General features: G+C 38.1%; 1 protein-coding gene across 1 annotated transcript in view; it reads left to right on the top strand.

Moving 5' to 3' along the window:
* Positions 1–14,358, top strand: part of COL4A3 (collagen type IV alpha 3 chain) — a 174,583-nt gene that overhangs the window by 103,676 nt on the left and 56,549 nt on the right. The window contains 9 exon segments of the mRNA XM_056808486.1: positions 3,364–3,399; positions 3,868–3,904; positions 3,907–4,032; positions 5,317–5,348; positions 5,350–5,413; positions 6,248–6,340; positions 7,695–7,765; positions 10,600–10,779; positions 13,308–13,476. Of these exon segments, the coding sequence (XP_056664464.1) occupies positions 3,364–3,399; positions 3,868–3,904; positions 3,907–4,032; positions 5,317–5,348; positions 5,350–5,413; positions 6,248–6,340; positions 7,695–7,765; positions 10,600–10,779; positions 13,308–13,476 (808 nt within the window).

The following is a 14,358-nucleotide window of genomic DNA, read 5'->3' as shown; positions in this document are numbered from 1 at the left end:
TATATCAGTCTCTGTGTATAAGGTTCTCCTGGTTCTGCTCCCTTTCACTCAGCATCAATTACTGGAGGTCGTTCCAGTTCACATTCCTCCAGTTAATTATTCCTTTGAGCACAATAGTATTCCATCACCAACATATACCACAATTTGTTCAGCCATGCCCCAATCAATGGGCAGCCCCATATTTTCCAGTTTGTAGTCACCACAAAGATTGTGGCTATAAATATTTTTGAACAAGTCTTTTTCCTTATTATCTCTTTGGGGTATAAACCCAGCAGTGCTGTGGCAGGATCAAGGGACAGGCAGTCTTTAAAAGCCTTTTGACCATGGTTCCTAAATTGCTATTCAGAATGGTTTGGATCAATTCACAAATCCACCAGCAATGCATTAATGTCCCTAATTTTGCCACATCCCCTCCAACCACGCCTGACTTTTCTTGACTCCATGGACCATACAGTACTTGGAGTTTTCTTGGCAAAAATACTAGAGTGGTTTGCCATTTTCTTCTCCAGTGAATTAAGGCAAACAGAGATTAAGTGACTTGACTGGGGTTCTTTACAGCTAGGAAATATCTGAGGCTGGAATTGAACTCGGGTTATCCTGGCTCAACAATCTATCCATTAAGACACATAGCTTCCTCCATAACTATCTATAGCCTATAGCATATACCTACTAAAACACTTCATGGTTCAATAAGCAGGTAATGAATACCATATCTTTACATATATCATTTTAATTCTTTCAAAATTATTTCATTTCAGTAAAAGTTTTTCAGTATTTCAATATTCAATATTTCAAATCAAATTTCATTCCTAGACTAGCTTTCCCCCAATTTTATCTCTGTATTGCTGAGGTTTTTATCTTTGTAGTCTCTTTGGTCTTTCTCTATGTGAAGTTCACAGTGTTTAATTAAAGAAAGAGAGCAAAGGAACATCTGGGTAACTCAATAGATGAGAGCCAGGCCTGGAGATGGGAGATCCTGGGTTTAAATGTGACCTCACTTTCTAGCTGGGTCATTTTCTAGCTGGGTGACCCTGGACAAGTCACTTAACCCCCATTGCCTAACTCTTAGCACTCTTCTGCTTTGGAACTAATACATAGTATTGCTTCTAAGATGGAAGATAAGGGTTTAAAAGAATAGGAAGGAAGGAAAGAAGGAAGACACAAAAACAATAAGAAACATTTGAGGTATTAACTAGAAGAATTAAAATCTAGGAATCTTCCAAAGAATCAAGTGGCCTCAATTGACACAATGTATATCTTTTTTCATCTAGAAGGTAAAGAAAATAGAGATAGGAGGAAGGAAAAATTTTATTTAAAAATTATAATATCACATTATAATTATTTGTATTTAAATTGAATTGCACAGAAAACAGAAATTATAGTAAGTTATAGTGTAGCATCCCAGGTATATTCTCATATTGAAAGTATTATTGATGTATTGATATTATAACTTCTGTGCTCATGTACCAGACTCATGGTTATGTTACTCCTTGATTATTGTATTTCCAAATCTTCAGTCCAAAGTGTATTGACAAAAGGTCAAAAGAATTCCTGGGCAGGACATTAGCTGCCACAGGTGTCCTGTAAACCTTAAAATTTCTCAGACTTATGAATGTTAGGGGTTTCCCCCATTGGGGAATCTTCTACTTAAAAAAAATTCCCTAGCAGATGGTGAGAACTCTACTTGAGTGTGGGGGCTCCTTGCCTTGGGAATATCCCTACTCCACCCTACTTAGGACTGCTTTAGGACAGAGAGCTCCTTCAGAACAATGAAAAGTACTTTGATCCATGCTTATGGAAGGGACAGGAAGTTCTTTGAGTCATGACTGTTTTAGAATTGATACAATGGGATACTAAGTACCTATAAAGGTGGGGCAACTTGTAAACTACTTAAACCTAAAAGGGTGATAACTTATTCAGAGAGGTTTTTTCTAATGAAATTTGTCGACACAGCAGCATTTTTTTTTTCCTGACTTACTAAAGAGATTAAAACTACTCAGCTGTGAATTCAAAAATGGGCGGTCCTTTAGAAACATCTATAGTGATTGGGTAGATGTAAGGACTTAGGGGAGGTGACAGAGAAGATTTTGCCCTTAAAAAATAAGAGCTCAGGGAAGAGCTGAAAAGTCATTCTGAAACATTCAGATTGGAGAGACATTCTGAGGAGACTGATTCTGAAACATTCAGATGGAGGAGGGAGCTGGTGAAAGCAGCTGAAATGCTGCTGGCCTGGTGTCATTAGAAATCCTTACTAGAAATCCTTACTTAGACAGATCTTATGGGGTGTTATAAAAAACTGACTGATTTCTCTTTTAAGACTCAGGTCTAGGCCATGTTGGCTTGAGGCCCTTCATACTTATTCCTTTCTTACTCTCTCTCTCTTTCTTTGATTACTCATTGTATTGTTAATTAAAATCTCTATAAAACCCAATTGACTTGGGTATTTGAATAATTGGGAATATTTCCCTGGCGGCCACCTTATATTTGATTTTAAACCCAAGACACTGTAGTGAAACATATTTCTGCCATCAAACTTACTCACCCTCTCTTATATCTATCACAATTTATATCTTCCACTATTTTAACCACTACAGTTTAAGACCTCAACCATTTTAAATCTCACAGTCCCTAACTACCTCTTTGTTAGACCACATTCCTTACCAAGTCACATGTTTGATTAACCTCCCTCCTCTATGATTATGTGATTGTCAATTGAACCAGTGTTAAATCCTATGCCATGTCACGTGTTCATTAGCTACCTCACATTTCACATCCCTGAATTCTTCAATAAAAGTTTGGTAACAAGTGCAGTACCCTCTCTCGCAATATCATCAGGGGAGCAAGTACAATGTAGCCCACATTCTTGTCTCTGAGTCCCCTTATTCCTTTGTCTCTCTCTCTCTCTCCTCTCTCTCTCCTCTCTCTCTCTCTCTCTCTCTCTCTCTCTCTCCCCATTTTCCTTCAGTTTCCATTCCCTTCTCAGGTGTCCACCCATGAAAATATTAATTTAAATACTAATGTTATTTTTACACTTATGGGTCCTTTCAATATAACATCCTACAATTTTTCCCGTTACTTAAGATATATGTGGTATAGGAGAAGAATCCAGGATCTGAGTCAGAAGGCCTGGGTTCGCCTCTCAATTCTGCTGTTTTCTACTTATTTAACCTTTGAGAAGTCACTTTATGTTTTGGGGACTCTATTTTCTCATCTGTAAAATGGATGTGTTTGGCTGAATGACCTCTAAAAGTTTCTAATAGCACTAAATCCTAATGATCCTATGTTTTTCTTTGGGGGGGGTGGAGGATAGGGATTAGGTTTGGTATTTATGTCTTTTTAAAAAATATTTAATCCTTTCCATAGGTCTCCAAGGTCCACCAGGAGATGTTGGTAGACCAGGTATGTATATGCTTCTTAAAATATCTACAACATCATATTTTTTAAAAACCCAGTAATGTTCATATTAAACCACATTACATTAAAATTATATCTATCTTGTGAAATATCAAAGGTATCAGGTTCATCACTTCACCTAAGGCATTTTTATAAACACTCTTCGTTAATTATCTGAGACAGATAAGGAGAACTAAGGCATGAGTAAGTGGGATGTCATCTTTATTGTCCAATCAACTTGAACTCAGTACATTCATTAGAATTTTCCTATGCCCTTGAAATGCTAATCAATATTTTTAAAGTCCTGCAGTATAAGTAGAGACTTCTTTTCTTGGATGCAAAATGAGGCTCATTAGAAGAGGGAAGAAGAGGAAATAAAAAGGATACAGGACACAGATACAGAAACAATACCTTTGCTAAAATGTTTTTGAAGATAACTTTAATCACTCAAAATATTTTTTTTTCTCTACTTAGGAGCCTCAAGACCCCGGTCTTAGAGGTACTCCAGGATATCAGGAATCAAAGGAAGTAAAGGCGAGAGAGGACCACCAGGCATGAACACAATAGGGCCTCCTGGACGTCCAGGATTCCCAGGCACACCAGGCTACAAGGGGTTACCTGGTCTTCCAGGACCACCAGGTCAGAATGCCTCCCTCCCAGCCCTGAAATTAGCTGCAATGTAATCTTAAAACAAATTTCTACATTCAGAGTGTTGGAAGAATATAGGACTTAGCACTTTGCTGCAAAGCAGGAGGAAGTCCTACAAAGCAGGAGCAGGAAGTCCTTGAGAGCAGAAAGATTCCAGAACGTTGGGGAGTGACAGGCTGTGCTTTCCCTAACAGTCAGAAGAGCCAGGCGGGTTTTCTGGCTGGTTATTCTGGGGTAGAACTAGAGAGCCAGATATTTCCTCTCCTGTGTTGTTTTTTTGTTTGTTTGTTTGTTTTGAGATTCTGCCTATCCCTGCTGCTGTTGCTGAAGAGTGATTTTGCTTTGAAATCATGGGTTTGAATATCTCAGTGTTGCTCCTGTCCCAGTGCCTTTATCAGTAAAGTCTGGAGAACCAAGTGATTTGTTTACAGAAGAATCATCAGCTCATTATTAGGCCTCCACAAAAACCAAAGTATTGTACTTATCAGCAGGTATACATAATGTCAAAATCTAAGCACCACATCCACCTCATTAGCTCATGACCCTAGAAAAGTCATTTCCTTTCTTTGGAGCTCATTTTCCTAAACTATAAAATGAGGACATTGGACTGACCTAGAAGGTCTCTTCCATCTCTTGATCATGATACTCTGAATTGGGCTCTTCCCCAAAGTCAGCCTCACGCTTTCTGCCGTTGTTCATAATTCCTTCCTTCACGGAATATAGTTTCTCTTCAAATCCATTTCTTAAAACCCACAGCCTTCCTCAAGCCTAGATTCGGGTACAATTTTCTGTAAGAAGCCTTTTCAGTTTCTCTCATTTAATACTTCCTCCCTTCTCAAATTACCTTGATTTTGTTTACATGCTTTATTTTTTCTTCCTACCTGCCACGCTTCCCACTGTAGAAAATGTAATCCAGAGAGCAGGCACTCCACCATTTTTTTTTAATCTTTATATCTCCAAAAGCTTAGCATGTGGTCTTGGGCATAGTAGGCAAATAATAAATGTGAATGGAATTGAAATAAACACTGATGTACTCCACAAAGAACAACCAGGGTTAGAACCCAAAAGGGGAACTTCATATCTATGCAATTGTGAAAATAAGTAATAACTTTGACTCACACTTTTCAGCCATACCAATATAAATGAGTGACTTTGTCTTTCAATAAAAGGATTATGGGTTAAATACATTTTACCTAATATATGTGCTATGGGTCATAGGAAATGGTTTCTAAGAATATGCAATAGCTTTTACAATTCTTTCTAACTTTTCAATAGGCCAAGTAACTTTTCAAGATGGTCCTCCAGGAGGACCATGGTGATCCAGGCCATTTGGGGTCTCCAGGCATGCCAGGAGCCATGGGCCCAAAGGTTGGTGAGCTATCAACAATATCATGCTTTAAAATAATCAATATTTCATCTTTTTCCCCTTATAAAATAAGAAAAGAAAAGAAAGAAGAGAAGAGGAAAGAAAAGAAAAGAGAAGAGAAGGGAAGAGAAAAGAAAAGAAAAGAAAAGAAAAGAAAAGAAAAGAAAAGAAAAGAAAAGAAAAGAAAAGAAAAGAAAAGAAAAGAAAAGAAAAGGAAAGGAAGGAAAGGAAAGGAAAGGAAAGGAAAGAAAGAAAGGAAAGGAAAGGAAAGGAAAGGAAAGGAAAGGAAAGGAAAGGAAAGGAAGGAAAGAGGAAAGGAAAGGAAAGGAAAGGAAAGGAAAGGAAAGGAAAGGAAAGGAAAGGAAAGGAAAGGAAAAAGGAAAGTTTCCTTTGTTTCCTCATCTAGAAAGGAAAAAAATGAATTAGCAGAAGATGCTTCAGAATCTTAAGTGTATCTATCTTTAAATAGAGAGTTGAAATAAACACCTAAATATACCCTTATAGACTCGAAGCTTTATTCCTTAGTCTAGGTGATAAAATGCTAAAGGATTAATCATTTTTATGGCAGATATTTCAATCTCTTTTTCAATGCCCCAAACTCAGGATACCTGGAATCAAATTTTTATTTTTTTGCTTTTACTTGCCTTCCCTAGGCAGATATAATAGGGAGAGATTATTGGTAGTTTTAATATTTATTAACCCCCCCCCATAGTGTCTTAACTGCCTTTTAGAACACACAAAAGACAAATTCTCTGACTCATAGAAATAGAAAAAGATTTAATTCTCCTAAGTAGGCCATATGGATTCATGATTAATGGAATCTTCATCTCATTCTAGGAGAAGCAGGACTGCTATGTACCCAATGTACTTATACTCCAGGACCCCCAGGACTACCAGGTTTGCCTGGGTTAGATGGTAAAAATGGAATTAAAGGTAAATAATTTTTGGATTTGATATTCCCTTTTCCATGGAAGACTGAATTACTTGGCAAAGAGATTTTGCAATTATACATGTACTAGGATTATTTGAGTGGACTAGACAGGAAATTTAGAAGGTCAAGACCAGAGAGTCCATCTCCAGGTAACACAAATGCCAGCATGAAAATATTTTGTTAATCCCTGGACATTCATTCATGGACATTCAGAAAGGGTTCTACTGAGGTTGTGGACACTTAGGTGAGAAATTCCAGGCGACTCTAGACCAAATTCACCTCAGTACAGTGGTATTCTGGGGTAAGGTTCTAGGGTGAGAATGAGGTAGAGTTCAATCAACATTCAGCTGAGTATAGGTGTCCAGTGGTTGGTAGGAACTGACCAATGAATATTGGGTTGGGCAGAGGAAAGTTCCCTGAGTCTGGGCCATCCCTGGCATTGCCAATATTGATCCTGGTATCTGTTGGAGGTCTAGGGTTGGGAACATAGATGTTTTATTGTCATGCAAAACACAATTCCATATTGATCATTGCTGTAAGAGCACACTCACAAATAATCAAAACCACCAAATAAAACCATAAATACACTGATGTGAAAGATGACTGCAATAATTCTTTCTCTGGAGGTGGAGAGCATTTGCATTCTCCATCAGAAGTCCTTCAGGATTATCCCAGATCAGTGCATTGCATTGCTGAGAGTAGCCAGGTTTTTACAGATAGTCATTGTCCAATATTGCTGTTACTGGGTATAATGGTAGAACGTAGATTCTTGAGGAGTAGCCTGCACTGGTGTTGGTCAAGGGGCCCCAAGTTAAAAAGTGCTTTAAATGCCCAACAGAAGGGTTCCCCCCATTCTTCAAAGAATTTTTGATAACTTACAAAAAGAAAAACTAGAGAGTGATATCTATATTCTACTCCGCCTCATAATTCATTCTTTTACCTCACACTATTTTTATGCTAGGTTGCACAGTTAGAGTGCCAGGCCTGTAGCCAGAAAGACTCATCTTGAATTTAAATCCACCTCAAACCTTTATTAACTGTGAGACTCTGAGCAAGTCACTTAAGCCTGTTTGCCTCAGTTTCTTCATCTAGAAAATGAGCTGGAGAAGAAAATGGCAAATTGCTCCAGTGTCATTGCCAAGAAAATCCCAAATGAGATCACAAAGAGTTGGCTATGGCTAAAAACCATTGAACAACATTTTTATGCTCTGATGGCAATAAAATGAAAATAATTTAAATAATTTCTTTTAGATGATGCCTGAAAAGAACAACAGATACTTTCACAACCTTCATTAACTGAATTCTTTTTCACATAATAACCACTCAGTAAATATTTGTTACTTAATTGACTTGCAGGGAGGCAAGGACCTGATGGTTTAAAGGGAAGTCCAGGAACTCCAGGACATAAAGGTCTACCGGGCTTTCCAGTAAGATTACAGTTATGAGTTCTTTAAACATTTTGGTTTGATAATATTTTAATTTCATGTTTGTGAGAATTAAGACTCCTTTGATAGATGGATCAGAATCAATCTTGAGGGTTACCCTCTAAGAATAGTTTCTATAGTTCATTTTTCTCTCACTTGGGATTCAAGACCTTGGAACGTTTGGATTTGACCCCCTTCTAGTGTTTGTCTAGCTCTCAGTTCCCTAGCAAGTACTTGGAGAACAAAGCTTTGAACAAAAAACAAGTTTATCATACTTAGAAAAGAATATAGAAAGCACTCATATCTAAGCCCACAGACAGCCAAGAAAGCATTCCTCTCCTTTGGGCCCCTCCTCTACAAGGGACCTAAACAGTTGCTCCAGACTAATTGACTACCAGGAGGTCTGGTCTCCTGAAGTGGCTTAAAACCCAGGGTTCATAGAGTCCACTATCACCTTCAGACCTAGAGTTAAGTGACTTGCCTGCCCATCATCACAAAGCTGGTGGTAAGGGTCTGGACTAATGAAAGACAGGGTTTACTCTGACATCTACTTCTCATTGCTGCTAAAGTTGCCACCACTTCTTTGAGAAAGGAAGTATTAAAGCTCTTCAGGGATAAAATAATGGTGGCCAAATTAGAGTTATCTAATTTTTTAGCTCTGTTGTTGTTCAGCCCCCCCACCCCACCTTCTCAGCACAGTATTTCTCTCTCTCTCTTTCTCTCTCTCTTTCTCTCTCTCTCTCTCTCTCTCTCTTTCTCTCTCTCTCTCTCTCTCTCTCTCTCTCTCTTTCTCTCTCTCTGTCTCTCTCTCTCTCTCTTCTCTCTCTCTCATCTCTCTTCTTCCTCTCCTCTAATCTCTCTTCTCTCTTTCTCTCTCTCTCCCTCTCCCTCTTTCTGTGTTTATCTCTGCCTCTCACTCCCTCTTTCTGTGTTTGTCTCTGTCTGTCTCTCTCATCCCTCCCCAATACACAATCAGCTCCTCCTATTGAGCAATTTTGATGCTGGAGAAAAGCTATCACATCCTTTTTCACACATTCCCCTTTTCATTTGTTGTGCTTCTCTAGCCTAGACCTATTCTCAGGTAGAAAGGAAAAACTGTAGCCACTCCTTCCCATCCTACTGCAAATGCCAAGGCTCTTATCCCCATCCTTAAAGGCAAAGGTCCATTGAGTTCTATTGCATTACACACACAGGTAAACAGGCACCAGGTCTTTTTAGTTATGCCTATGACTTCTATAATGATGAGGTCTTTAACCCAATTCCCACTCAGAGCAATGAGTCCAGTCCACTAGAACAAAGATGTATTTTCCACTCAGTGTTCTATAGGTACTGCATGAGAGGAGGGAGATGTTCTCTAATGAAATTGCTTGCCTCAGTATTAATGGGTAGTGATTAAAACTCCAGCATCATTTAACCAATTAACATCAATTAGGGTTTTTTTTAAACCTTTACCTTCCATCTTAGAATCAATACTGTGTATTGGCTATAAGGCAGAAGAGTGGTAAGGTTCAGCAATGGAGGTTAAGTGACTTGTCCAGGGTCACAACAACTAGGAAGTGTCTGAGACCAGATTTGAACCCAGGGCCTCCCACCTCTCAATCCACTGAGCTACCTAGCCACCTCCTCATCAGTTAATTTTTACAAAAATATATTTCCTAACAAATTATAGCAAAAATAGAAGTTATAATCCCTAGGGGCACAATCTTCCTTAAACATCCTAGTTTCTGGGGAAAGTGGGCTCAAATTTAAATCTACTTCTTCAAAGCATTTGTCCCTCCAAGTTCAGGGGATCAGAATAAAAGAAAGTAGAGTGGGGGGTATTTTTGTCAAGCCTCCACTAAATCTCCTGAGTGTGCCTCATCCTCCATTTCTTTGAGATGAAGCTGTGAGACTATGGTAGACTGTGAATTCAGCCACACTAAGAGATGGCACATACCTGGACAGAAGACACGACTGTCCTGCTGACAACCATATACATCATTTACTTTTGCTTAGAGAGACCATTCAGGAATTCCATCACTTTTATTCCCCCAAACTCCATAATCAGAGGACTCTGGAGGGTGGGGACACCAATCAACTAAAAGAAAACAGGATTCACTTTTTTGAATGAGAATTAAAGACAATCAAAGTTCAACCAGTTTGGGGGATTATTGTCATTAATAGCAAACACCAATAATTTCTGGATTAGTTTAATAATTTTCAACTTTCCACCAAAAGCATGTTAGTGGAACAGTCAAATGAACACAACATTGGCAGGTTGGCCACTAGGTGTTGCTATTTTCCGCCATGGTGAGTCTTGAGTACCCACTTGAGTGACAGAACTATGATGTTTTCCTCAAAACTTAAAAGGTTTTGATATATAATAAGTTAAAGTTGGTGGTGTTTTTTTTTTATTTTGAAAAGTGTTTACTTTCAGCATGAATAAATTAAATTGCAAAAAAAATTAGCTACGGTATACCCAAACAGAAAGGATTTAAACAAATACAACATAGGAGTTGATATTTTGTTGCATCAGACACAATACATGTGAATGAAGTTGGTGTTAACAAGATGCTTCAAAGTTGGGTTTAGATCCCACTTCAGACCCTTTCTAATCGTGTAAACTGTGGAAAGGCTCTTTCATCCTCCTGGTCTCAGTTTCTTCACCTGTAAAATGTGGGTGATGATAGTATCTACCTCACAAGATTGTTAGGAGAATCAGATGAGATAATGTACCTAAATGAGCTCTGTGAACCAGAAAACTCACTGTAAATGCCTGGTACTACTGTGTGTATTTAAGATAACTATGAAAAAATTTTCAGAAAAATGTAAATAAGTTTATCTCTGATTCTCACTAGGGATTCCCAGGTTCTCCTGGTGATCAAGGACTAAAGGGAGAAAAAGGTGAAACATCACAAGAAGGAGAAGTAGGAGATCGAGGGGACCCAGGGATCAGAGGAGACCTTGGGAAAAAGGGCTCAGATGGAATCCCCGGAAAACCTGGCTCGAAAGGATTGCCAGGCCCAAAAGGCGAACCGGTTTGTACAGAATAACTTTTTTTTTTTAATTATGTTCATTGTATTTGAAATAAAGTTTAATTTAAAGGAAAAAACGACCTGCTTCCAAAGAGTGAGAATAGCTAGAATTGAGTCATGTAAAGTACCATTACAATTCATTTGTTGTTATTATTTTGTCACGTTCAACGCATTCTGACCCCATTAGGGGCTTTTTGGGGCAAAGACACTGGAGTGGTTCACCATATCCTTCAATAGCAGGTTTTACAGATGAGACAACAGAGGCAAAACAGTGTGGAGGGACTTGCCCAAGGTCATAAAGCTAGGGTCTGAGGCCAGATTTGAACTCAGAAAGACGATGAGTCTTCTTGACTCCAGACCTGAACATTCTTCCCACTGCGCCACCTAAGTGTTATTGAGAAATTGGAGTAGAACTTTAGTGGGAGGCTAGCTATTTAAGTAAATACCATAACTTTTGCATACATTGCCTTATTACTGGTTAATTTGGTTTTTTTTTAGAAATAATAACTAGTATTAAAATTAATTCTAATTAATATTAGTAATTCTAATTAGTATTAGTAACATTAACTAGTATTAAAATTAACTAGTAATAAAGCAACTTATATAAAAGTTATGTATTTATGTACTTAAATAGTTAACCCTCCACTAAAGTCCTTCTCCAAGCTCTCTTTGGGCCATTGTTGGTCCTGGACTCTTAATGTTTGTGTCAATGGCACACCGACTCTGGAAGAGCTTATCAATCTGGAAAAACTTCAAGTAAAGGGCCAGTGAGAGATTGTCTGTATGTTGTTCAAGGATGAACTTCAGAGTCAAGTTCAGAGAGGCTCATCCCTAGAATGTTGGCCACTAGGTGATGGCATTGTCAGCCACAGCAATTCATGTAACATGGAAGGAGAACCTGCAATAAGATCACCAATACTTTCTATGCGTCAGAGAGTTAGCATCAAGTGTTTTATGAGAATCTTTAATTCTGTGTACTCGGGATGAGTATTATAGAACTATAAGTTGTTTTTATAGGATTTGCATTTATAGAAAATTCTTGAATCATTCATCTTCAAATACAGGCAAAAGTAAGTATAAGTATGTATATCAACATGAGTGTAAGTTTATGCATCACAGAAAATAAAGGCCAGCCTAAAAGAGTATCATAAACACTTATATTTGGTTGGGTTTGGGGTGTCTTCCCCCCCCACCCCCTACCCCCTAGCTCAGTAATTTCATCAATATGAAGAATTCCCATCATGGAAGCATTCTTCAGAGGTAAGGATCAGCCAATCAAATTTATAGTCTGTGTTCAGACATTAAGCAATTAAATGACTTATGGTCGCAAAGGCAGAACATGGATTTCAATCTTCTTGACTCCAAAGCCAGCCAGGATGCCACCGTGGCTCTCAAGTTTACTCAGCCTGATGTTGATTCATACATCTGTATGACAAAAATCAAGGCGTCTTCCAGATAGTTTTGATGCAATGAAATGTCACTGAATTGGACATGGCGCAAATAGCAAAAGGCCAGAGATGAAATATTGAAGTAAAGTTTTATTCCAAATGAATCTTCCCTAAATAAACCTTCCATAGCCCTGCCCCATGATGAGAAGGTCATGGGTCATCGAGGAGATATTGCTGGTGCTGAAACTCTAAGACTCATGGGAGAGATGAGCTGGATCAACTATGGGCCATGACATTCCAATGCTTTCCCATCACCTTAAGTTTATTTTGCATATTTTTCTATATGAATATGTCTGCTGTTGTAATACTTGTTAATTGATTGATTGAGAATATGAAGGTGACCTAGGTTCTGGAAGATAAACTATCAGATTTTATCATATTCCAATTATGAGCTTAATGATGGATTAATAATCCAAAGGTGAAGATCTTAAGAAAACAACTAGCTAAATTGGAAGTCAAATCACAAGAAGGCTGGCCACCAGGCAATGAGTTTATTTGACCACAGCAAATCATAAAACAATCTACAATGTCATCTGCTAAGAAGAGATTATGATGGGCACCAGCAAAATGAACAACCAGACTGATGAATATAGTAAAGTAAACTTCTACACTCAACAGAAGCATATTGTAAATGGGACATTTCCCCAAAGACTATCATTAATGTAGCATGCTGTGCATTCTTTTATACGTTTCTAATTATAGCAAATAGTTAACAAGCATTGTTAAATTCTTACTAAGGTCCAGACATTGTGCTAAGCACTAGGAAGAAAATAAAAGTGGAAAGACAAATAGTCCCTGCCCTCAAGGAGTTTCCATTCTACTGAAAATGACAAGCACCTGAAAAGAGGACAAGAGGAAAGCAAAGTATCTGAGGAGGGCACAGAGAAGATGAAGTTTTGAGGCAACCTGGAGAACATTGAGACAGGGCTGGCCTGAGCATTTCCTTAAATGGAAGAACTAGAAGGAGTAATCCATAAAGTCATAAAAAGAGAGGCCAGGGACAGAAAATACTTCCACTTTACCTGTAAAATAAATAATAAAATAAAACTGTAAATACCAACCAGTTATATTTCCTTCCCATAGGTTGTGAATGGTGAAAAGGGGGATAGAGGTTTTCCAGGAAATCCTGGTGACCCTGGGCACCCAGGACCCATGGGACCAGCTGGACATTCCAACTATGGACCACAAGGGGAACCTGGACCAAAGGGAGCTCCAGGTGTACCTGGACTTCCTGGACCACCTGGAAATGATGGTTGGTTTTATATCCAATCCAATTTATTTCTATGCATTATGGATTTCTAGGTCTATCAAGCTTTTAATATCAGTATTAATATAGAGTTTTAAAGTTTGCAAAGCATTTTACATTTATTATTCCATTTGATTCTTACAACTATGATGTAGATGTTATTATCTTCATTTTATAGATAATGAAACTAAGGCTGAGAGAGATTAAATGATTTTATCTGGGTCATACAATAAAGAATTTTCTGAGTCAGGGTTTGAACTCAAGTCTTCTTGAATCCATGTCTTGACATCCTCTCCAATGAGCCACTCTTAAAAACTCCTGATTAATTCCAGAATTGGTATTTTCAGATTTTTGGAAAGATCACCTCTGGGTTATACAGGGAAAAGTAATTTATCGTTTGCTACTAAACAATTAAAACACAGTTAACATCTATCGGGACACTGTGTAACTATTGCTAATCTAATCACAAAAGAGTTTAGATTAGAATCTCAATGAGAAATAGAAGTTAAATTACATAAACCTAAAAAGGAAGCAAAAAGCAGTTGATGGGTTATAATTTTTAGCCTGCTCTCTGCTTCTGACCACATTTCCATACTGGAATTTCATGGTGACCTCACTGGACATCTTTTTCTTTTTTCTGGAAAGTTAATAAACTTAAAGAAATATTTGTTGCATTATTTTAGTCATGTCTGACTTATGATCCTATTTGGAGTTTTCTTGGCAATGATCATGGAATGATTCACCATTTCTTTCTCTAGCTCCTTTTTTTTTAAACCCTTACCTTCCTTCTTGGAATCAATACTGGGTATTGGTTCCAAGGAAGAAAAGTGGTAATGACTAGGCAATGGGGGTCAAGTGACTTGCCCAGGGTCACACAGCTGGGTAGTG

Source organism: Monodelphis domestica, chromosome 8, assembly GCF_027887165.1.
Source record: "Monodelphis domestica isolate mMonDom1 chromosome 8, mMonDom1.pri, whole genome shotgun sequence".
Lineage (NCBI taxonomy): Eukaryota > Metazoa > Chordata > Mammalia > Didelphimorphia > Didelphidae > Monodelphis > Monodelphis domestica.
The sequence above is the reverse complement of the archived record's forward strand: the minus strand, read 5'-3'. Positions and strand labels throughout refer to the sequence as shown.